This window comes from Passer domesticus, chromosome Z (genome assembly GCF_036417665.1).
Source record: "Passer domesticus isolate bPasDom1 chromosome Z, bPasDom1.hap1, whole genome shotgun sequence".
Classification (NCBI taxonomy): Eukaryota; Metazoa; Chordata; class Aves; order Passeriformes; family Passeridae; genus Passer; species Passer domesticus.
In genome coordinates this window covers 2,266,746-2,289,856 of record NC_087512.1, presented here as the reverse complement: position 1 = coordinate 2,289,856, position 23,111 = coordinate 2,266,746, and the positions used below count along the sequence as shown (strand labels likewise).

Sequence of the window (23,111 nt, the reverse complement as noted above, 5' to 3'; positions counted from 1 at the left end):
GAGCAAATAATATTTCTCTGAATCTTGGTAGTGGTGAACATGAAGGAAGTCGGCGGATGAAAACAGAATTACTGGTGCAGATGGATGGCTTGGCCCGATCTGATGATCTTGTATTTGTTTTAGCAGCTTCCAATCTGCCATGGTAAGAGATCCAGAGAGTACATTTTGAATACATTTTCATGAGCTTCTAAGCACAGATAAAGATTTTATTTAGACTTCTGCAGAAAAAGCCTTGATATTTGGTTAAAGCATTTAAAGATTAATTTGGAGCTTTTACTTTTAAACTCTTCAATTCTTGCTATTTGTGTCACATGAGAATAATCCATAACAAAGTCAACATATGCTGGTCGTACCAGCTGCTAATATTTAAAATGGAGTATTTGACTTTATAGGCAAGTTATTTACTATGTTTAAGCTAAGAAGGGTTTTCAGCATGCAACTGTAAGGTGCTTAAAACATCTGGTGCTTAGAAGGATACTCCATAAATAGGAATGTTGGATTTTATTAGTATCAAATGTGACTTAGAAAAGTTGAGGGACAAAATTCTCCAGTTTCTTCAACACAATTTCGTATAGAAGAAAAAACAGTTTAAGATTGGAACTGTGGAGTTCCATCAAGATGGGCAGGATGTGTTTTGGGAACAAGACAAGCTGGAGAGGATAAGGACGGCAGGTGACATTTGTAGTGTGGCAACTGTGGGTGCTCAGGAGAGAAGCTGCTGATCCTTACAGCACTGAGATATTTCTGGATACTCTTGTCCCTAAAGGCAAATGGACCTAAGTGGGTCCATTCCCCTCTCACATGGAGAAGAGCACAGGCTTGGGTCAGAACAGGAGAAGACAGCAGTCCTGTTTCCAGGGAACTTCAAGCCATGGTCTGGGAGTCATTTGTTGGAGCCCAGTGGGAGGTGTTCCTGGAATGACCTCGTGGGAGCAGCAGTTCAGCAGCATTTCAAGTGGCAAAACTTGAAATTTGACTTTAAGGTGCTTTGTTTAATGAGATGACACTTGCCCAGCTCTGCAGTGTGACAGACACAGAGCAGGGCACCTAAAACCAGCTGGGAGCTGCACCCACAAAGCCACAGGCTACATTTATGGATTGTTTTTCAAGATTAGTGATTTTTGGCTGAATCTTACAAAGTTTCCACGGGGACAAATGTTGGAAAAGCCTCTCTTTGTGACTGGAGAGCTCCAGGTTGTGATCAGCAGACTGTTTTGAGTGTCTGGAGTCTGAATGTCACTGGCTGTGTAACCACAGCTGCTTCCTTTTATGTAGTTACAAAAAAGTCTGAAGTCCTAGAGCATCTATTATTTTGACCATACAAATGCACATTTTGGTTGTGCATATCATCAAATGTTTTCTCAGAAAGTCTGTGGTAGTATTTTCTTTCTCTTGTCAGCTGATCTCCTTTTTGCCAGGGAACAGGCAGATAGAATTAAACAACAGAAGTGGAGTTTTTGCCTGAGAATTGAGGCTCAAAGGTAATATTTTCAATCAGTCCCATGTGGTAGGTAAGCCTAGCTTGTCTTGTCCAGGGTTTTCAGGCTCTTTAAATGAAAGAATGGCTGTGTGAACACAAAATTTGCACAGAAGTTAGCTGTACTAAGTTAGGCTGGTCCCTACCCTGGCCCAAAAGTGTGAGTACAGAGCCACAATGGACTTTTTTTAATAGCCATGATAGCAAAGTCTGTGTGTTGGTTTCAGGGATTTATGTCTTGGACAAACTCATGAATTTAAATCAGTGCAAAATCCACCCCATTTTGTTACAGTATCTGTACAAAAGGAACTGAGCTGAATTAGATTTAATTGTGTTCCAGTTGTGTAAGAAAATGCTGGAAAAAATAACTGCTCTCTGTGTGGACAGTTAAGTTTCAAAGATAATTAATACAGTATTAATACATTTGTCTCTCTGTTAGTAATGCACTGTAAATGTTTACATTATTGCAGCATTGTGGCCCTTTTAGAAGAAGCTCTGAGCAGTGCATTAAACCTGTGGTCTCCTAAATTATCCTGTGAGATAATTATCCATGCAGAGAGATTTTTCCACGTGTTTTGTTACCCTATATCAGCCTTACACAATCAATAAGCTTTCTGGGAAGTTGTTTAAAATACAAAGTATTTTACATATATGATTTTTGATCATTCTATAATACTGAAGTTCTAATTTCTGCAAAATTGCTTCCTTGAAACATCCAAAACTACAGCCTTTCTTGAAGGTTGAGACAAAACAAAAAGATTTTTTGTTTTCAGGGACCTGCCCTGAAGGAAAGCAGTCAGTCTGTGTTGGAACAAGAGTGGCAGCTGGGGTGTTCACTTTTTAATCTTTTATACCTGAGAGTATGGAACTTCCTTTTGGACTTTCTCTCTTGTCTGGTGGAAATGTTCCTACCACAGAGAAAATGCTTTAAGAAGAGGCTGGGCAAATGTTTAGAAAGGTGTTTGAGACGGGTGGAAAGCCTGGTGAAAGCCTGAGCTTTCACATCACTGGGGTTCTCCAGCCTTGAGGAATTTGGGATTATCTGCCTCCAGAGAGGTCAGCAGGTTTTAAACCTCTTTTAGGATCCCAACTATATATTTACAGATTATTTTTATGAGTACTAGGTGACATTTAGCCCTGCTGTCAGACCTAGACTTGATCTCCACAGGAATATTTCACAACAAAATTTTAAAAGACCTACTGCTACCTAAGCTGTGGCTTCACAGCACTGCCCTGTGCCCTTGCAAACATTTGTTGTTAAGCTGGATTTCAAGAGATTTGTTTAACATAGATATTTATTGATCAGGGGAAAAAAAATTAGTACCAAGCTGCTTTTAGAAGAATGAAAAGAAGCCTAAACAAAGCTCTTTACACTGTCCTAAGCTGCACTGCAGTTATTGATCCCCCTCTTCAGCCTGTTCTTGCTGCCCAGCCCTGCTTTCTCCTGCTCATCTGCAAGGTGTTTCTATTAACACATTGCTTGTTGAAATGATTGGATGTAATTAAATAAAATAAAGGCCTTGTTAGTGAAGGAATAAAGAGAACCTTAATCATGTAGTGAATGTTTCCTAGTGTATCAGCACATTTAATTCAGTTTTCATTGCAGTGCTCTTTTCTTCTCACCCTTACCCTCAGGATGGGTGAAGCTGTGGTGCACAGCAATACCTTCCTACCTTCCAACCCAAGCCATTTTGTGAATCTGTGATGCCTCCTAATGTTAATTGCAAAAAAGTCATCCATCTTATGGATCTGTAGAGCTTTGTTTATATTTTCATGAGCATCTCTCAGTACTTCCACTGGCTGTTGTTTCAGAGACTATTTAGGTTGGCTCAGAGCTTTGTGTTCTGCTCTGGTTAATGTCACTTAACCTTGCATTTGATCACTGACAAAACAATTCAGCAACAACCTAAACACTCGAGATAACAAAAACATTGTTTCTTTCTTTCCCTCTTCAGCCAGCAGGTCAGAGTAACCTTCTGGATAAACAGGATCACAGAATCACAGAGTGGTTTGGGTTGGCAGGCACTTTAGAGCACATGGAGTTCCACTCTCCTGCCACGGGCAGGGACACCTTCCACTGGGCCAGGCTGTTGAAGCACCCCGTGTTTGAACACTTTGGGGATGGGACAGCCACAGAGCAGAGCTCCTCTGGGCACAGCAGAGAGATTTCTGTTGGAGGCTTATTTACAGAACATGGCTAAGGGGGCTCATGAAGCTGTGTTCTTGGGGGGCCTGAAGCAGAAGGGAGTGATGGAAAATGTCATTTGGAGGATTTGCAGGCTGGCTGTGGTTGTCCTTTACCTGCAAAGGCTTTTTAGAGTACCTTTGTGGGCACCTCTGAAACCCTGAAATCTTTTGCCCTCTTTACACAGATAATGTTAATGTGGGTAACTAACAGCAAAAAGTAATTATTTCCAGCCAAGCAAGGCAATTTTAAGAAGTTGAGCTGAAAAATACATTTGGAAGATGAAAGGAGACTAACATGGTTCTTTGTCTGTGCTAGGTGGGACCCTCTGTCAGAGGCATTGCACTGAACACTGTACAGCATAAAAATATCAATATAGCAATAATGACAATATCAATGTAGCAACAGTGTTGATTTACCAATTCTGGTATTTACTTCTGAGGCCTTGCTTACAAGCACAAGGGTGGATCTGAGTGAATTCCTATTGTCCTGTGGGCTGCTGATTTTATGATTTTTGTGTTAATTGTTTGGATCAGTGCATGTGGAACAAGGTCTCCCAAACCAAAACATTGTGGGGAGAGGGACACTTGTGTTCCTGCAGAGCTGACAGCCAGGCATGCTAAGGTTTGGCAGGCCCCTGTGTGGGGATTTGGGAGCCCATTTTTGAATTTTTTTACCATGTGCTATGTCATAGAAATACTTGATATTTAAAAAAAAAATAAGGACAAGTCACCAAAGGTGACAGAAATCAGCTCTGGTGTTGGGCTACAAATCCATCTTGATCTGGCTTTGAACTCCCTGTGAACTGAAAGGGAGTTTCCTTTTAGAAAGAAACAAGAAACTCTATTTTTTGCTTTAATGTTGACTTTGCTGGAAAAAAAAAAATTCAGCCAGGGAATTGAGGATGGGGGCAGGTTTATTTAAGTGTACCTGGAGCCCCAAGTTGCAGGTACAACCCTCCAACAGCTGGTTCCTCGTGCTCAGCCAGCACAGGTGGAAATGAGGCTTAGGGCTTCTGTTCTGCCTGCACAAGAAACTTTGAAGTGGGTTTCCCCTGGATGAGATTTTCTTGGCAGGAATATTTTAATTTTATAATCAATTATAAATTATATTGTTAATTATAATATTTTAAACTGGAATAAGGAGTCTGTGACTGAATTGGGCCAGTAGAGAAAGATTGGTACAGGACCTTTTTCTTATTTTTTTTTTTAAGACAAAACATCACAACCCTGTTGATCAGGGTTGTGATCAACACAACCCAGTGTTGATGTTGACAGAATTAGAGTTTTTGGCTCACTGACACATTTATCCAGCATGGTCACCCTGCACATATTTTTAATAAGGATAATGTCCTTTGTGGCAGTTTATTTATAATAATAAAAATATAAATAAAAACAGAACAAAATATAAATAATGTAAACAATTATTTATAATTTGTATTGCAGGAGGAGTCTCAGTTTGGTGTCCTGTTCTGCCATAATACACGGCCTCACATCCAAGACCTTCAGTCTGGATTTTATACCTACGGAGCATCCCTTACTAAGTAGCAATTAATTAGTCCTGAGAGTGCCCCAGACAGGCAATTTGCAGTGACTCCTTAACAGCAGAGGGGGAAAGGGAGAGGTGGTTGCTGATGAGACATGCTGCAGATGAGTACCAGGGCGAAGGATGGAAACTGCAACTTGTGATTGTCACTGTTTGCATCGCTGTCACAATTAGCAGATAGGAATTAGAATAGGAATACACTGGATAATTAACCCCTTTTTTTACTTCTGGGATGGCTACAGGCAGGGATCTTGCTGTCCAAGCCCCGTCTCCATACTGAGATGCTCCCTGTGCTCCTGTGCTTGCAGGGAGCTGGACTTTGCTGTCCAGCTCCCTGCTGTCCAAGCCACTTCTCCACACTGAGATGCTCCCTGTGCTCCTGTGCTTGCAGGGAGCTGGACTCTGCCATGCTGCGGCGGCTGGAGAAGAGGATCCTGGTGGACCTGCCGAGCGAGGAGGCGCGGCGGGTGATGATCCAGCACTGGCTGCCCCCTCTGAGCAACAGCGGCGGCGTGCAGCTGCGGACGGACCTGGACTACGTGAAGCTGAGCCAGGTGGGCAGGGCTGCAGCTGCTGCTGGTGACCAGGGCTGGGACAGCACCTCCGTGCTGCCACTGCCACACAGGAGCTGGGCACCACCGCAGTTCACCCGAGGCTGCAGCCAGAGGGGCACTGGTGGGACGTGGGGCCGAGCACGGGACACAAACACAAATGGAAATCGCCGGCTGCACGCAGCGCTGCCTGCAAAATGGTGTGTGCTGGTCCTCTCTGCTGGGCCAGCTTTTCAGCCTTAAATACAGGGAGACATCCAGCAACAGCAGGTTTTATCACTGCTCTCACCAAGCTGGGAGTACCTCCAATTCATCAGGGTGATGAACAGTTAATTGTGTAGGGAGGGTTTGTCACAGCTCCACTGCTGCATTTTGCAGTGAAGAGATTCACTAGACACCCCAGCTTCCTTCATGTAGCCCTTTGTCACATCCTGGATTCTTTGGAAACAGAATCCTAGAATGGTTTGGGTTGCAAGGGACTTCAAAGATAATCTTGTTCCAACCTCCAGCCGTAAGCAGGAGTGCCTTCAATTAGCCCAGGTTGCTCAAGGTCCCAGCCCTTAAATATTTTACTTTACCCAGCTGAGATTCTTACATCTGTTTACAGAGACAGTATTGCTCAGTTCTGTGTTCATAAGGAAATACATTTATTTTATTAACTGGAAGCTGAGGATGGACTCAGAAAGGTGGGTTTTATTTCACCTACAGAAAACTAGCATTTAGTAAGAAAATGCCAAGTATGTTCCTTAATCCTATGAGGTATTGTAGGCATTCAAAGAATAACAAGCTACATAATTTTGAGGGGACAGTGCAAAAAAAAATAAAATTTGTGTGTGTTCTGTGTTTATATAAACGTGTATTTCAGACAGGAGTAGACTTCACAAATATTTGTATAAATACATATACAATATATATGCCTGCAAATTCCATTTATGTCTGATTTGTGAACTGCAATGTATCATTCTGATCCCCTCACAGGAAACAAACGGATACTCTGGCTCAGACATAAAACTCGTGTGCAAGGAGGCAGCCATGAGACCAGTGAGGAAAATTTTCGACGCTCTTGAAAATCATCAGCCAGGTACTTCAGCTCTGAGCAGAGAATCTGGCCTGGGAAATGCTGATTTCCTGCTGTAACTCTTGGAATGAACATTCTAACTCCAGCAGGTGGAGCTCTGATATCTGCCTGGGAAAGTTTTAAAAACTACAGCTCCAAACCCTGTTAAATTTCTAAAAATCAGGGCTTCTTTTAAAGCCATCATTATCTGTGCTCACAGCATAAATGCAATTTTTAATTTATCTCACTGCATTTAGTCTGTTTTCCTACATTAAGTGTTGGACTAGGCATAGACACAAAAGAGTGTCTTTTGGTAATAGAAACAGGAGTTATTCCATTCTCTTGTCTTTAGGTAACAGTAACTTGCACATGATCCAGCTGGACACAATCACGACTGCGGATTTCCTGGACGTGATCGCCCACACCAAGCCATCAGCAAAGAATCTGAGCCAGAAGTACACGGCTTGGCAGAGGGAATTTGAGTCTGTCTGACAGGAAAAATCAAAAACCTCCAAGCCATTTACCATCCAAAGGATCAAATGGTGTTGGGGAAGGAACTGCTGTTGTTTCAAGGAACAAAATGCAGTGACAACTGTCAGAGGGAAATCTTTACTTTCAAAATGGAAGGGTGGGTGAAGGGGTGGTGGTTATTCTTTATTCAAAAAAGTTCTTGGAGTTAATGTGATGGCACAATCCTGTGCAACAAAACCTCCAGCCTTAATTTTATGCATAAAGACTTAAAAGATTGATTGATTGATTGATTGATTGATTGATTGATTGATTGATTCTCAGTCTTTATTCATGACAGATTTTGTTTAGAACTGGAGCAAGGTTTGAAAGCAGATAGACAGTTAATCTAATTCTCCATTTCTGACACTCCATAGAAAGCTACAGTCAGTGTAGCTTTCCCAAAAGACACCTGCACCCTTCTTAATGAAATACAAAATAGGAGTTTTCAGTGAAATTCAGGACCTTAGAGGGCATGTAAATTTGACTAGTTTGTTGCTATTTTTAGTTGAGTTCAAAGCATTAAAGTGCGTTATTATTGTACTGTTGGTTTGGGGTATTACCAAAATGAAAAAAAGCAAGGAATTAGAGAAAAACTGCAGAAAATCAGCAAATTTAGGATAATTAACTAGAAACTGTATTGGTGGCTACCCAATGCTGGTTTGCAGCCAGCCATAAAGCAGAACTGCAGAACCCCAGGATGGGTCAGGTTGGAGGGGACCTGCTCCAGCAGGGCCATCCCAGAGCACAGGACACAGCAGTGTGTCCAGAGGGCTCGGGAATATCCCTGGTGAGGGAGACTCTACACCTCTCTGCCTCTGCCCAGGGCAGAAGTTGTGTCTCCTGTGCAGGGGAATTGCTGGCTCAGTCCCTGCCCTGGCTCTGGTGCCATTGCTGGAGCAGAGCCTGGGCCCTGCTCTGCCCCTCCCTGCACACAGGGACAGCCAGGGACAGCCAGGGACAGCCAGGGCTGAGGGCCCTCTCACTGCCCTGAGCAGCCCCAGCTCCCTCAGCCTGTCCTGGGCACAGAGATGCTCCAGGCCCTTCCCCAGCTGTGCCAGCCTGCCCTGCCCGTGGGTGCTGCAGTGAGCTCTGCAGGGCTGTGCCCAATGTCCCCCACGCTGGACTGTCCTGCTCACACACGTGGCCAGGTGAGCAGCAGCACTGCCACGTGTCCTGCACTCTTCCCATCAGAAATTCCAACCTTTTTTCATTTTCTGTCATTTTTTCAGGCTCCAGGTCCTATCACTGCCCTCTTTCACACTCCTCCTTGCTCAGCAAGACACTTCCCCTCCATGCAGTTGTCCCTCTGTCTTCCTTGGGCTGGTGTGTGTCTGCATTCCAAGCACCAGGGTTGTGCATACCTTCCAGCACATTCCAGGACCTCTGAGGCACTGACAGTCCCTTTTATTCCTGCATCAGTCACACATTATTAGAAGTCTCCAAGGAAGATATCTTCACAGGATTTTGCTGGTACATCTCCCACCTCCTGCACCTGATTGTGACCCCAGCCACACACCTCCTTCACAGCCATCCTTCCAAGCAGAAACTAACAGGTTCAGAATGGCTAGCACAAAACCCAGATGTGTGAATTTGTGCAAAACTGCACAAAAACTGAAGCTGGCAGTGCAAGGGCCCACAGACACTAACTAAAGATGGCTTCTGTTCCTCAGAGGTCTCTTCTCCCAGGCAGAAAGTGTCATGATGAGAGGAAACAACCTCGCGTTGCACCAGGGAAGGTTCAGGTTGGATATTTGGAATTATTTCTTCCTGGGAAAGACTGTCCAGCCCTGGCACAGCTGCCCAGCACAGTGGTGCAGTCTCCATCCCTGGAGGGATTTAAAAGCTGTGTGGATGTGGCACTTGGGGACATGGGTCAGTGGTGGCCTTGGCTGTGCTGGGGAATGGCTGGACTCGGTGATCTTAGATAACTTTTCCAGCCTAATTCTGAGATTCTGTGATTTCTTCTTGTGTTTCCACTGCAAAGTCTCCTCCATCCACCCATTCTGTTCCTGGCAGAGTCTAAATCTGAACGTTCTAACCACCCACCAAGGGAGGCTGCAGAGAGACACTGTCACACGTGAGGAATTCATTCATCACCATGGTTTTGTTTAACAAGAACAAGCATGGCTCATTAACACAAAACTGTATTTTCAATAAGGTTAACACTCCAGTAATGCATAATTACAATCTAATAATTTAACACACAGGAGCACTGTAAAACAACTGTAAAGGACTTTGATTATTGCAGTTTGCAAATGGACCAGAAAAGCTATTTACCATCATTACAAAGTTGGTTCATGTTGGGGGATGTAGTGCATAGGAAAAGCATTGCACGCTACAGAATTAAATTTCATTTTACAGCTCTGCTAACCAACTGTAAAAACTGGAATCTGTCCCCATGGCTTGTGAAGGATTTTTTCCATAACATTAAAAAGAAACAAAAAAATCCCCAACAAAAGTGAAATTTTGCAACTGTAGCATTAATAGGACCCTGCTGAAACCTAATTTTAAAAAGTCACAGTCTCTAAGGCATTTAATACCAGAGTTTTGTTTCTGTATCATTCTTTTTAATAACAGGATCTAATTAAAACATCTGTAAAATGCTGACAGTTTTTAATTTTATGTAAAATTTGAAAAGCAAGCAACAGGATCTGCTTTAATGAAATACAGCCACAGTAGTTATTATTAAGCAATGGTGATATTTTCATTTAAGAGTCACTTCTAAACGAGTGTAATCTCTAAGAGCAGAGCAGAGACATCAGTGAAATCACTACAGGCCACTGAGGCTCTAAGGCTCTGTTTGAGCTTTATTTACTTGAGTGTTTTCAGTGATGTTTTCAGTTTAGCTTATTCTGCAGAAGGTGATGCTTTCCAGACAGCACTTTTCATCAGGTAGTCTTTGAAAAGTGAAAATAAGAAAACACTGCCCTGTGTGTGTGCCTCTGCTGGGCCCACATGGATCCCCTGCCCCTCACAGCCCAGGGTGGTTTCTGATTGATGCCACTCATGCACTGGTCTTGGGACCTTAATTTTTGAAGCAAGAATTAAGGAAATGGTGTGAAACAGATGTTTCTTCAAGCTACCTGTTCCCTTTCTCACAACATCTGCTTCAGGATATGTTCCACTGCCTCTGGGAAATTCTCACAGGTTAAGTAGGGAGCCGGGCTGATTTTGTCTTCATCTGCTGGACGGTATTTACCTGTAACAGATTAACACAAAGATGCCTTTACCCAACTCCTCTGAGTACATTTATTTTTACCCTTGAAAATTACAGCCTTGTCATAGCAGTATCAACCAGGAAAATGCCCAAAAAACATCCCACAATGCTTCCCTAAACAAATGCTGAGTCCTACTGGAGATTCCTCCAGGGGCAGCTCAGGATCAAAATTAGCATTAATTGCACTGCTGTACTGGCAAATGTGCACGTTGTAGGTTCTTAATAATAATCATAGAATCCCAGAATGGTTTGAGTTGCAAGAGACCTTAAATCACATCCAGGGCCACCCCCTGCCATGGGCAGGGACACCTTCCACTGTCCCAGGGTGCTCCAAGCCCCATCCAGCCTGGCCTTGGGCACTGCCAGGGATCTATGGGCAGCTTCTCTGGGAAACCTGTGCCAAGGCTTCACCACCCTCACAGGGAAGGATTTCTTCCTAAAATCTCTAACCTAAATTTCATGTCTTTCATTTTGAACCCAACACTCCCTGTTCTATCACTACAGTTCCTGATGAAGACTGCCTCTCTGAAGACTCTTCTGAAGAAAAGCAAGGATGACTTCTCTTCATTTTCAATATATCACACTGTGTGGCATGAGCAGCTGCCACCTCAAAGAGACCTTTCCCAGTCTGTGGGTCCATAAACAGCACAAACAATACCTGTCAATCCCTCCAGGTTCCACTTCCATACAAAGCAAAATTACATTTATAACGGCCTGTGTAATTGTTGAGGAATGTCACCAGAGCTCCTGCATAATCAGAGGCTACATTGCTGTGACTGATTTTGGCAATCTAAGGCATGACAGTAACAGTCCCCTCTGTTCTGTGATTACTGCTCTGGATTTTTGAGTCAGAGCAAAATTCACACTGCAAGAGCAGCTGTCCCCATCTATGATTTGGTCACCCAGCCATCAGCTGGGGGTCTGTGCTGTGCTCCAGCCCTGCTGTCACAGGCAGGGATGTGGAAGGTGAGGGCTGGCCCCAGAGCTCAGAGTCCCTTCACTTCTGGGCACAGGGTGAGATCACTGGAGGCACCACTGTCTCCTGAAATGACCAATCCATTGAGTACTTACCCGTCCTTACCAAAATCCCACGCATGCCTGCCTGCTGGGCACCACCAACATCATCCCTGCAGTCCTGGGACACAGCAGGAGAGCAGTGGGTTAGTGGGCACAGACATTTCCATAATCTTTTCTGCTTTGCACATCACTTAAAAGCAGCAACACAGAGTCAGATCTTTCAGCTATCCCATCGGTCACACTGTCACAGGAGTGGTTTTCTATGTGATGTCTGCCTGATAAAATAGTGACTGAAGTAAGAGAGAAAACCCCAAACAAACTAAATCCTGTGAACTTTCATGGAATTGTTTAGGTTGGAAAGCCCCTCTAAGACCATTGAGTCCAACCATTCCCCCAGCACTGCACATGCCACCACTGACCCATGTCCCACACACCCACACAGCTTTTAAACCCCTCCAGGAATGGGGACTCCACCAATGCCCTAGGCAGCGTGCCAGTGCTCAAAGTCCTATTTCACAGAGAATTTTTCTCTAATATCCCATCTAAACTTCCCCCGGCCCAGCCTGAGGCCGTTCCCTCTCCTCCTGTCCCTGTTCCCTGGGAGCAGAGCCCAAACCCCCCGGCTGTCCCCTCCTGGCAGGAGCTGTGCAGAGCCACAAGGTCCCCCCTGAGCCTCCTTTTCTCCAGGCTGAGCCCCTTTCCACTCCCTCAGCCGCTCCTGGGTCCTTCTCCAGCTCCGTTTTCTCTCTGGAAATGACAGTTCCAGCCTCTGGAGCCCCCCTCAGGCCCTGCCCACCCTGGAGGGCAGCACTGCAGGGGTTTGTGCCCACGTACATCTCCAATCATGACAGCCTCCTCGGGGGCACAGTCAGTGCCCCGCAGAGCCTCCAGGAAGAAGGTCTTCTCTGGCTTCCCCACCACGGTGGCTTTGGTGTCTGTTGCATACTCCAGCCCTGTCACAAAAGGCCCAGGTCCCAGGCAAAGGCCATCCTTCTTCTTGAAATACCGGGCTTTGTGGATCGCTATGAGAGGCGCCCCATCCAGAATCAACCTAAAGAATGAATGAATGAAGAAGAGAATACAACAATTATACTAAAGGTGCTATATTTAAAACTGAAGGCCTCAAGTGGCTTTCACACAATCCCACAATGGTTTGGGTTGGAAGGGACCTTCAACCTCATCCAGTTCCACCCCCTGCCACGGACAGGGACACCTTCCACTATTCCAGGTTGCTCCAAGCCCTGTCCAACCTGGACTTGGACACTTTCAGGGATCCAGGGAAAGCCACAGCTGCTCTGGGCACCCTGTGCAAGGCTCTCCCACCCTCACAGGGAAAAATTTCCTTTAAGTATAGAATGAATCGTTTGACCTTTACATTCTAGCATTGAAGGAATTACAGTAATAAGTTACATAAAAAAAAAAAGTCAAAGCCATTTGAGGCATTCACGTCCCTCTGCAATTCCCTGTTAACCCTGGGAGTTTGAGCAGGCCTGCAACAGAACCTGCAACTCATCTTTGGCTCTCACATTTCTGTTATGTGTCCTGCAGATTTTCCTTACAGCAGACACTGCCTCCCCCTGTCCTGCAGCAAAGGGAAGCTGCAGGAATGCTCCTGGAACTACAGGAATGCTCCTGGTGCACCAAGCACAGCAATGTGATTGCAGTCCTCCTCTCCCAGGTTTCAGTGCAACAAACACTGAACTGCCATCGGGACTGCCAAACATTTTCCCTTTGATGTTACTCTTTCTCCAGGTAATGCAGGTCACTCCAATCTTTATCACAACAGTGTAAAACACTGGCTGTTACTCTCAGGGCAGAAAGGAGGATTAATTTTCCTCTTAACCCCTGATTTGCAAAACAAAACAAAACAAAAGCCTTTAAGAAAACAAAGTCTTGCTTTGCCCCTGTTGTAGGAGGCTGGCTGAGGTGAGCTGGATTCTCCTTGGAGGATGTCTGCAGAGCAGTCTGGAAGCTCTGAGCAGGGCATAAATGATATTTCATTTCACTTAATTATCACAAAACACTCCTATTGAATCAATGCATTCCAAAGCAAGCTGAACAAGAAGAGAGCTGGGTTGTGTTTTTGTGAGCAGCCAGACATGTTCATGGTGGGAGGATGCCTCTAGGATACAGAAAATTTAATTTGACAGCATCACCACAACCACTATGTTCAGCAGTTTGCAGGAGAGATCTCACCTGAGAGAATTCTTTCAAACGTGGCATCAAAATCCCACTTATACAGGAAGAGAAATTTAGTCTCAGTAATTTCAAGTGGTGCCTGGAGAACGGCCAGACTCTGTGTATCTCGTTTTGGGACTCATGTTGGGTTAGATTTACCTAAGTTAATGTTGGGTGTCAATGGAATAGTTGCCTACTACATAATTAGTCAGCCTGGGCTCCTCACAGTTGGTGCAGAGGAAAAGGCACTCCTAGGGCACAGTTCAACTGTCCTATTTTAAGCACTATTAGGTAAAAAAATGCCCTGAAGTGCCTCCCTTATCCCTCCAGAGCCCAGATCATCAGCACAGACAGAGGAACCTGCGCTTGGATATCTGCACTTAATCAGATCCACCTCAGAGTTCTGCAATCCCAATGCAATTCCATTTTCAATGCAAATCCCAAGTGACTTAATCATCTGAGCACTAAAGGAGAAGGAATAGGACAAGGCTCGACAAGAAGAGAATGTGCCAGTGGCCAGTGTTTCCATCAGGCCAAACAGAACTGACCCCAGCAAAAGTTTATTCCCCATAGAGAATGGGGGAAAACACCCAGAACAAATCAGTGAGGTGTTACAGGCCAGACAGAACCCATCCTGGCTTTTTTTCAGTGTCTTGGTCTTCAGCCCAGAGGAAAAGATGGATATTATTCAACAGTTAATGTATTTAGGACAGAAATTACGATCAATAAAATTATGTAAGCACTGGGATACTCAATAGGTTAAGTTCAGGTGGTTGTGAAATTAAGAGTCCACTCATGACCCAAAGTAAAATTCCAAAATCAATGCCTTTGGCATTGGCCTTGCCATTTGGCAAGGCTCACTAACAAGGCAGACAGGGTCAGTTTGGGTCAACATGTGTTGATGTAACCCAGAATTGGCAGAATATGAGGACAGCATTGGCCTCCCACTCCAAGAGACCTCCCTAAGACACTGGTGGGCAGTAACTGATACTCCCTCTTCTACTTTATGGTTATAGACAGGTTAAGGTGTTTGGTATCAGGGTTTTCACCGAATTTCAAGGTGCAGAACTGTGGTAGCCACCACTCTGTGAGCCGAAAAGGCTCATCACACACATCAGCAGGGCTGTGCTCAGCTACAGGCTCACATCCAGGGTGTGAAAGCTGAAGGCTTTTCAAGTTAAAATACAGAGTGTGGAGTCAAGCCAGAACCAGTGTGAAGGACACATGGCTCTGCACACACTGGGGCAGCCTGGCTCATGGATGGTCACAAATGGAGAGTATCTGACTTACCCCTCAGCCTAGAGGCACAAACAGCATTAAAAATAAAACACTCCAGATCAGCTCCACAGTCCACCTGGCCCAACAGGCTGTGCTGGCCACTCCTGAACAGAAGATCCTTCAGAAGATACTGCAGGATATCCTGCATTAGGTAGGTAGAGGAATGATCTGCCCTAAATACTGGATTTCTTTCCCTATACCACACAGGCTCTGCAGGCTGGGCTTTGAACACAGAATCTGCCTCTCCTCTTAGAGAAAACAGCCTCAGGCCGTGCCAGGGCAGGTACAGGTTGGACATGAGGAGGAATTTCATGGAAAGGCTGGTCAGTCATTGGAAGGAGATGCCCAGGGAGGTGTTGGAGTCCCCATCCCTGGAGGTGTCCAAGGAAGGAAGACCTGGACGTGGCACTCAATGCTCTGGGCTGGTGACACAGTGGGGATTGGTCACAGGTTGGGCTCAGTGGAATGGGGGTCTTTTCCGACCCAAATAATTCTGTAAATCTTCCCCACATCCCTAGTTTTGTGTATTTCCCCTTGATGAATTGCTAACTTTTCCCCTCAGTGACAGCTGTGACTGCAGTTTATTTAGACTGAAAGCTGTAAAAATGAGGTCTGGACTGCCTGAAGTTCCCGGTGGAGAACCCAAATCCCACAAGATTAGTAGCTCCCTCACAAGCTGTATAATGTGTGACATTCCCACCACCCTTTTCTTCCCAGAAAGAGAAGAGCCCAGCACAAGAGAGCTGCCACTCCAGCCCCTGCCAGGGGCTGCCTTACCGAAAGGCTCTGTTCATCATCTCGTAGTGGAAGTGCTCAGGAGCCAGTCCCACCACCACAGCATTGGGGTTATCCGTGCCAATCCCTAGGAAAGAGACAGGATTTAATTCACACTTAGCAGCCCACAGTCAGCAAAGTGCATTTAATCACTTTAAGGCAAAAATAAGCATTTTCCTACACAGTCATAGCACAAAAACTGCTTTTATGTCTTTTATAGATGAAGAAAGCACCTGTGGAAAAGGTGCTGGTCTGTCCAGACTGTTCCATCCTCTAGGATCTGGCCAGTCCATCCTCTAGGATCTGCCATCCCAGCAGCTGTGGGATGATTCTGCCGCTGCTCCCAGTGAAATGCAGCAGGATACAAAAATCCCTCTTTTAATTGAATGACTGCTTGCCATATGGGAGTCCCTCTCTACATACATTTATGTGCTTTGTAAGACAGTAAAGCAGGAATTCAAGTGAATCCCATCCAGTTTTTCTATTCCCTCTAGCCACAGGAAATTCCACTGACTCTTGTTCTATGCATCAGTCTGATTCTGACAATAAAGACGGTACTGCAGCAGTGCCCAAAAGTTGTTACCCTAGATAAATTTGGGCTTTTCTGGAAGGTCTTTTTCCAAAGTGGATTACTGCCCTGGGGAACAACTCCACTGCAGTCCCACCCCAGGACAGAACCAGCAGTGGAAGCAGAGCAGCACCAGCAGGAGGGGTTACTAATGGCGTGTTGTCAGCTGAGGATTTTGTTCCACCTTCAAACACACCCTCTGCACCTTCAGCAGGACAACCAGAGCTCCTGGCTGGCTCTGCTGGCTGAGGCCTCCTGCTGCATGTCCCTCAGGTGCTCAGCCAGCACAACATCCACTCAGAGGTGCCACGGTGGATTCATGACATCACCCTGAAGCATCTGAGTCCTTAAACCAGGACAGGATTCCTTCATCTGCCTGTGACCAACTTCAACAGAGAGATTAGCCAAGAACAGCTCAACAGCAGCCATTAACTGGAATTTAAAGCACTCTCCACTGTACTTACATGTTCCAAAAGCAGCACTGAGGAAATGTGAGCCAAAGCCCTTGTAGCAAAAACAAATCAAACAACCCACTCCAGACCCCAGCAATATAGATGATGCACCAACGTGGCCCCATGTTACCTCTGTCTCTGCCATCTTTTATAAAATTAGCATCAGCTCCTGAAAAACTGATGGAAAGATCCCAAAACCATGGAGACTGAGCTGATTTAAATGCTGTCAGTGAAAGAGCTGCTGCTTCTGCTGTTTCTCACCCAGGGAAGCCTTCCTGGGGGCACAAATATTGCTGAATATTGCTGGGGGCACATTTCTGTGGATATGCTGTTAGGTAGAACAGATTACCAGGTTTCCCTGCTCTCACAGAGGCTTTTCTCCTGAACATTGACCTCTCTGAAGATTTCTGACCAGACTATGGCACCAAAATTTAGGAATTCTTAGATCCTGGCAAGATTAGAACCTACTTAAATTACACAGCCAAAGATTTCAGTTTGTAAGGCAAGGGCAAGGCAAGCCATCCATACTTCTGCTGCCTTGACTTTGAATTAAAAATATTGAGTGTACAGTTTTCAAATGTGAGTATGTTAAAAATGTGGGTGTCTTTGCTACTCTTGATGTCCAAGTGAGAACACATCATTTTCTGCTCCCCTGACTGCTGAGGGAGGGAAATGGAAACATCTGACAGCAAAGCAGCTTTTAACCAAGTCTTTAGGGATGACTGTTTAGAGGACTCAAGGTGATGAACCTTCTGTCACCAGTGAAGGTATACAAGTACATGGGGTGAAACCTAAATGTTCAATATAAGATAAGCAATAATTGCCTGGAGATTTTGCATTTAATAATAATCTATTAACAGAGAAACAGCCTGCTGTGCGTGCCCACACACTGTTTTTTCAGTTCTTTATGAGTAAAACCTCTGCTGGAAGTCAGGTATTGCACAAATTGACACATCTTTGCTATAAAAAAAAAATGAGCACTGATAGGTCCAATAAAGCACATGGTGATAACTATTACTTCATATTTTACACTGGAAATGAATGGAAAGCATTGAGTTTTACCTGAATTACTAACTGTTTGAAGGCCTTGGCTGCCATTTCCACTGCTCCTCAAGAAGATACAACTTCAGGCTGTTCGGTGTTTGATTTAAAATGAAGAAAGGACTTTTATGACCCTTCAGAATTCCACATTTCAGGGCACAGCGTCTCCTTAGCTGTTCATTAACTGCTGTTCATTAATTAGCTGCTTCCTGAGCGCCTCACCTGTGAAGTCAGGCAGGGCCTTGTCGTCCACCAGGAGCAGGGGCCGCACCTGCTGCTGCTCCAGGAGGTTCCTGGCTGCTGTCAGGGAGGTGAAGATCTCGTGCTCGGCGATGTCGAAGCCCAGCCCCGTCAGCCTCTCCAGCAGGTCCCTCTTGCTCTCCTTGGTGGTGTTGGTCACAAACCGGACGGTCACTGGGGCACTGCGCAGCCTGGGGGGGACACAGGGGCAGGCTGGGCACAGGCTCCTCCTGTTCTCACCCCTCTGCTTCTCTCTGGGGCCAAAAGCAGCCCCAAAGGCTGCAGATGAAAAGAGCACACGGGAGACTGGTGCCACACAAAAAACTTCTGTGACGCGGAACAGACAGCAAGAATTACACCCCCCAGACCAAGGCAAGGCATCCTCCCCTCCTCTCCCCCTCTACCACAAAAATTCCTGAGGAAAACAGTGATTGCAACTCCCTCTTCACAGCAGCAGCCAGCACGTCCATGATCACTAACTCAAAAAGCCTTTTTATTCAAACCGCACAATAAATAAGCCAGTCCCACTTCTTGGTCAAAATAAGCAAAACAAAAGAAGTTTGTTGCTGAATTAATATTGAATTCAACTGCTGGGTGAATTTCCCAGCAGCTGTGGCTCGTTCAGGAGGCTCCAGGAGCCTGTGTTACCTTGGTGGTGGTTTTATGTCAGCTTCTGCAACCATTTTCCCCTTTCCTGAGGAACACCAGCATCACATAAAACCATGTTATTGCCCTGTGCTGACAGTAAATGCTACCAAACAATCAAATAATTTTAAGTGACAGTTTCAACAGCATTCCCTTTAATTATTCCCCCACCATCACTTTCTCTGTTGCTATAGGAACAAACACAGGCATCAGGATTGTGTGGAGAACATCAGAATAAAGTTGGAGACTTGCGTCCACCTGACACTTCCTTCTATCTCTTGTTTTACACTGACCATTCACAGGTATGAGCTGGTTAAAAAAGTCCCCTGGTTGATAATAAAATAAAAATTAATTTGATTTTTCCCTCTGGACCTCAATAGGGAACTGTGAACACAGCAACCCTAAAACAGGCATCTCTCCATTTGTTCCCTGAGCTAGCTGCATGCCATTCCCTCCAGCTTCTCTTTGGGAAGGACAGGGATGTGGACTGGCAGAAAAGAGAGTGGGATAACAATTTTTTTCAAACCTCTGAGCCAAAGGCCTGGCTGTTCTCTGCCACCTGCCCTCCATAGCTGTGGCAGCACATATATATTATATGGAATTTCAGGAACATTGACTCTCGTTTCTCCCTGCAGTGAGTGAAAGGGCAATCAATGAGTACCCAGCGTTTCAGCAGTTTTTACTTCCTTGCAATTTTACATCTTAAGGACATAATCATTTCCACAGCACACCTGTGGGAAATGCAGCTTCCTCATCCCTCTGTGAACTTTTCCTCTGAGCTACACTCCAGCTTTATAAAACCCTTAGCAGCCCATTCAGCTCCAGTAGAGAGTTCAGTTCTGTTCCCATATCCTGATTAATCCTTAGTGCCTCAGAATCCTAAAGTGTCCCCCTTCGTTCACCACAATATCAGCTATCGCTCTGGGATTTTTCCTCAACCATTGCAAGATGTCTTCTCCAGGAAAACACCACAAATATTCCTGGGATTATGTGTCCTATTTCACCACTGATTTGGTTTGAATAAATCACTTTGCTGTGCCTCAGTGTCTTTAGACACCCTTCAACCACAAGAGAAAGAGTTAATCTGACTGTCTTGTTTATTAATGCATTGAAATTCCCACAAAAGAAAAAAAAAATGAGGTTGCCTACCTAGCAGAAAGAAACTTTAAAAACAGTAATAACCGAGAAAAGTGTTGTCTGAATGAAGTGAAAACTCTGCAGAGGTTGCCTTGCTCCCCAGACCAAGCTTTTCTATTATCCCACTTTATCTCAGCACAGGTCTAAAATATTTGACAGATGATTAAAGCACCGAGGAACAGCTCAGCTGAACTGATTTTGGGGTAATTCACCCAAACTCAACTTCGGCTGTGGCTGTCTCACCTGTGAATCAGTGGAGACACCTTGAATATTGGTGGTTTTATGTCTAGAAAAGGCTTAGAAAACATGGGAAGAGCTGCTGAGGAAAGCAGCAGGGGCCCAGGTGACACCAGTATCTCTCTCCACCCTTTGCTGAGCTCTCCTGGCACAAACACAGCGCAAAGGATTCGGCCGCGCGCTCGCTCCACTCACCCACCCCTTTGTGCAAACACCACTGACACAACCTCCCAGAGCAAACCCAAAAAAGAGGCAAAACTTGCCTTTTGAGGGCCTCCTGGGCGCCGGGCACGGCCGAGTCCTCGACGTGGAGGGTGCCATTGAGATCCACCAGCACGGCCTTCAGCGCGCGCCGCGCCGCCATCGCGCCCGGGGACAGGCCGAGGCACCCCGGGATTCCTGAGGATTTAAAAAAAAAAACCCACATAATTGATTGGGGGGGTGTTTCCCTCACAAAGACTCTGTGGAAATCAGGTGCTGACTGCTCTTTAAGTGCATCAAAACAAAATAAAGTTCTCTGAAGGACTCAAGGGTGCTGGGGGGAGAGAGGGCCATGAGGCCTGCGACTGCAGGCCCAAGGCCTCAGCAAGAATATTTCAGCAAGTCCTGCCGACATCGACAGTGAAAATAAAGACACAGTACTCTACAGCTGTGTCTCTAAAGCTGCATTTTGGCTGTAAAGCTCAGAACGCTCTGCCAAAGTGGAAGCTGTTGGTTTCATTTTTGTAAGAGTTATGCAGACCACACCACAGCCACCCTGAGGGGGCTCAGTCAGGATTTTTGCAGATTTTTAGCCTGGAATGACCTGAGCCCTGAGAACTTCCTGACCCATTCAAAGGGTCATTCCATGCAAAAGGGAGAGGTTTTCTGGTTCCACGTACTCAGCCCAAAATCAAAGCCATGATTTGAAGGGTAAGGCACCAGAGGATGAATAGAGGGGTGATGTTTGAGTCCCCCAGCTAAAGATCTGTCTCCAGAAACAAACACTTCCCCTCACATGGGCTGCAAGCGCTGCATTTTGCTCTGTGAATGAGTCTGAGGAGCTGCTTCTCAGAAAATGTCCAATACAGCACAGTTTTCTCCTGTTCATTAGACAAGAACCATCTGAAAAGGCTGGGGGATTTGTGATTATAGACGAGAGGCTTGGGGGTGATCTGATTTTGGCATTTCAGTACCTGAGGGACAATTTCCAAGTGATGGAGGGGCAGGGCACAGGGAAAATCCCATATATCCTTCCCAATATCACATGTGTCCCTGTCCCAGAGGGCAGGCACAGATTTTGGGATGTTGGGCAGGAATTGGTGGCTGGGAGGGTGGGCAGGCCCTGGCCCAGGGTGCCCAGAGCAGCTGTGGCTGCCCCTGCATCCTTGGCAGTGTCCAAGGCCAGGCTGGACAGGGCTGGGAGCAGCCTGGGACAGTGGAAGGCGTCCCTGCCTGTGACAAGGGTGGAGCTGGAGGGGCTTTAAGGTCCCTTCTACCCAAACCACTCTGGGATCTGCCAACCCTACGAGTGACCACAATTTTGTATTCAGCTGGTTTGGTTACAGACAGCATGTAGCATTTTTAAAAAAGCACACAGCGTAGTCAACACCATGACTGCACCCTGCCCTAGTAACTTTGCAGACAGTTTTATAAATGGTCATGTGGGCCTGGGGTCTCAGGTACACCACACACACACACAACATGAAACTTTGATATTCCACTACCGTTATTCCTGCTGGTTCTCTGCAATACGAAAATAAATAAAAATGCTTCCCTTACTGTATGTCTGTTGATACGAAAGCCAAAGTTAAATGTTAATGATACACAGCTGAAAACACAACTCCTAAAGAACCTTCATAAATTTCAATGGAAATTGATATTTTATTATTATTACAACTATTACCTCTGTTACTGCTTTTATTTTGCTGTTACTATTTTATTGTTACCCTACATTTCCATCGGTTCTGCTGTTCACAGTGCATTTATTCAGGAAATGCGGAAGTTATCTGCAGAGCCAGTTTCCAGCACAGCCTGATTTTAAGGAAAAAGCTCATGGACTGCCAAGAAGTCCTAAAAGGCCTCCAGAACCTCAGTTTTTATAATCACAACCCAACGAAAACTCACCTTGTCAGGACAAAGGGACACCCCAGCCCCGGTCTCTGGGACAAGGACACGAGGAACACAAGACACAACCTAAGGGAAAGAGGGATATATTCTATACAGATATAGGTCGGTGGAAGGATGCCGCTGCTCCCCCCTCTCCTCCGCGTGGGCGCGTCCGCCGCCTTCGGCCGCGAACGGGCGGACGGGACCGTCCGCGTCAGGGAAAGGGGAGCTCGCCGCGGTCGGGACTCCCCCGGTAGGGAATGGGCCAGCCCGTGTGCCCGTTGTGGTCTGGCGGGAAGGGGCGGTACCATCCCCGCCAGACGGGGGTTTTGCGGCCGCCCGCGGGGTCCTGGCGCCCGCCCGGGCCCGCCCGCCGCCAGCGCGGCAGAAAATGAACAGAATGTTCATTATTATGACTATTGTCATAAATAAACACCGATCTCCGCCCGCAGCGGGGCTGCCGCCGGTCCTCGTCCGGCAGCCGCGACAGGCAGCGCGGGGGCAGCCCGCAGGGCCCTGATGGCGCGGGGCGCGCCGGGACGCGGGTATGGTTATAAATGATATAAATTACACAAATTACACCCGTTCTGTCCTTTGTATCCCCCTTGTTACACCTGTTACAGCTGCTTTATCCTATAGATACAATGTGTGATCATACCCTTTGCGGTATGATCATAAATCATGTAAATTATATCCCTTATATCCTATATGGCCATGTTTATATGTAGCCATACACTACGGATATCCATAAATATTTATCAATAATATATCAATAATCTCTATATTGTGGATATATTGTGCCCTGTATGGATATTATACATAATAGTGTATTCATATATCGATATTATGATATTTATATATATATAAACGTTATATACAAAATGTTATCATATCCATATATGGATATATTATAC

General features: G+C 45.6%; 2 protein-coding genes across 17 annotated transcripts in view; one reads left to right on the top strand and one right to left on the bottom strand.

The window, feature by feature from the left end:
• The window catches only part of KATNAL2 (katanin catalytic subunit A1 like 2), a 28,874-nt gene extending 21,298 nt beyond the window's left edge, over positions 1 to 7,576 (top strand). For 14 of the 16 annotated variants that reach the window (XM_064404119.1, XM_064404112.1, XM_064404111.1 and 11 more), the window contains 3 exons: positions 32 to 142; positions 767 to 983; positions 2,251 to 3,034. In XM_064404119.1, coding sequence (XP_064260189.1) covers positions 32 to 142; positions 767 to 983; positions 2,251 to 2,472 — 550 coding nt within the window. In that variant the 3' untranslated portion in view covers positions 2,473 to 3,034. Of the gene's footprint in view, positions 1 to 31; positions 143 to 766; positions 984 to 2,250; positions 3,035 to 5,107; positions 5,534 to 5,598; positions 5,762 to 6,736; positions 6,840 to 7,167 lie in introns of those variants that run through there. The other 2 variants (XM_064404118.1, XM_064404126.1) reach the window with 2 other exon arrangements.
• Positions 7,577 to 9,410: 1,834 nt separating this feature from the next.
• On the bottom strand, positions 9,411 to 22,335 carry HDHD2 (haloacid dehalogenase like hydrolase domain containing 2). The gene is made up of 7 exons (XM_064404127.1): positions 22,216 to 22,335; positions 20,373 to 20,508; positions 18,073 to 18,281; positions 15,793 to 15,877; positions 12,394 to 12,610; positions 11,614 to 11,677; positions 9,411 to 10,524 (listed from the first exon to the last, which is right to left on the bottom strand). The coding sequence occupies exons 2-7, from the start codon at positions 20,471 to 20,473 to the stop codon at positions 10,421 to 10,423; spliced, it is 780 nt and encodes a 259-aa protein (XP_064260197.1). The 5' UTR covers positions 20,474 to 20,508; positions 22,216 to 22,335; the 3' UTR covers positions 9,411 to 10,420.
• Between the last annotated feature and the right edge of the window lie 776 nt (positions 22,336 to 23,111).

What these genes read in the sequence shown, in the direction of transcription:
- HDHD2 (XM_064404127.1), bottom strand. Translation starts at nt 20,473, where the DNA reads ATGGCGGCGCGGCGCGCGCTGAAGGCCGTGCTGGTGGATCTCAATGGC. An exon ending in GCCCAGGAGGCCCTCAAAAG is followed by an intron (nt 18,282 to 20,372) that starts GCAAGTTTTGCC and finishes TGTCCCCCCCAG; the next exon opens with GCTGCGCAGTGCCCCAGTGA. An exon ending in TGGGATTTTGGTAAGGACGG is followed by an intron (nt 10,525 to 11,613) that starts GTAAGTACTCAA and finishes AATCTGTTACAG; the next exon opens with GTAAATACCGTCCAGCAGAT.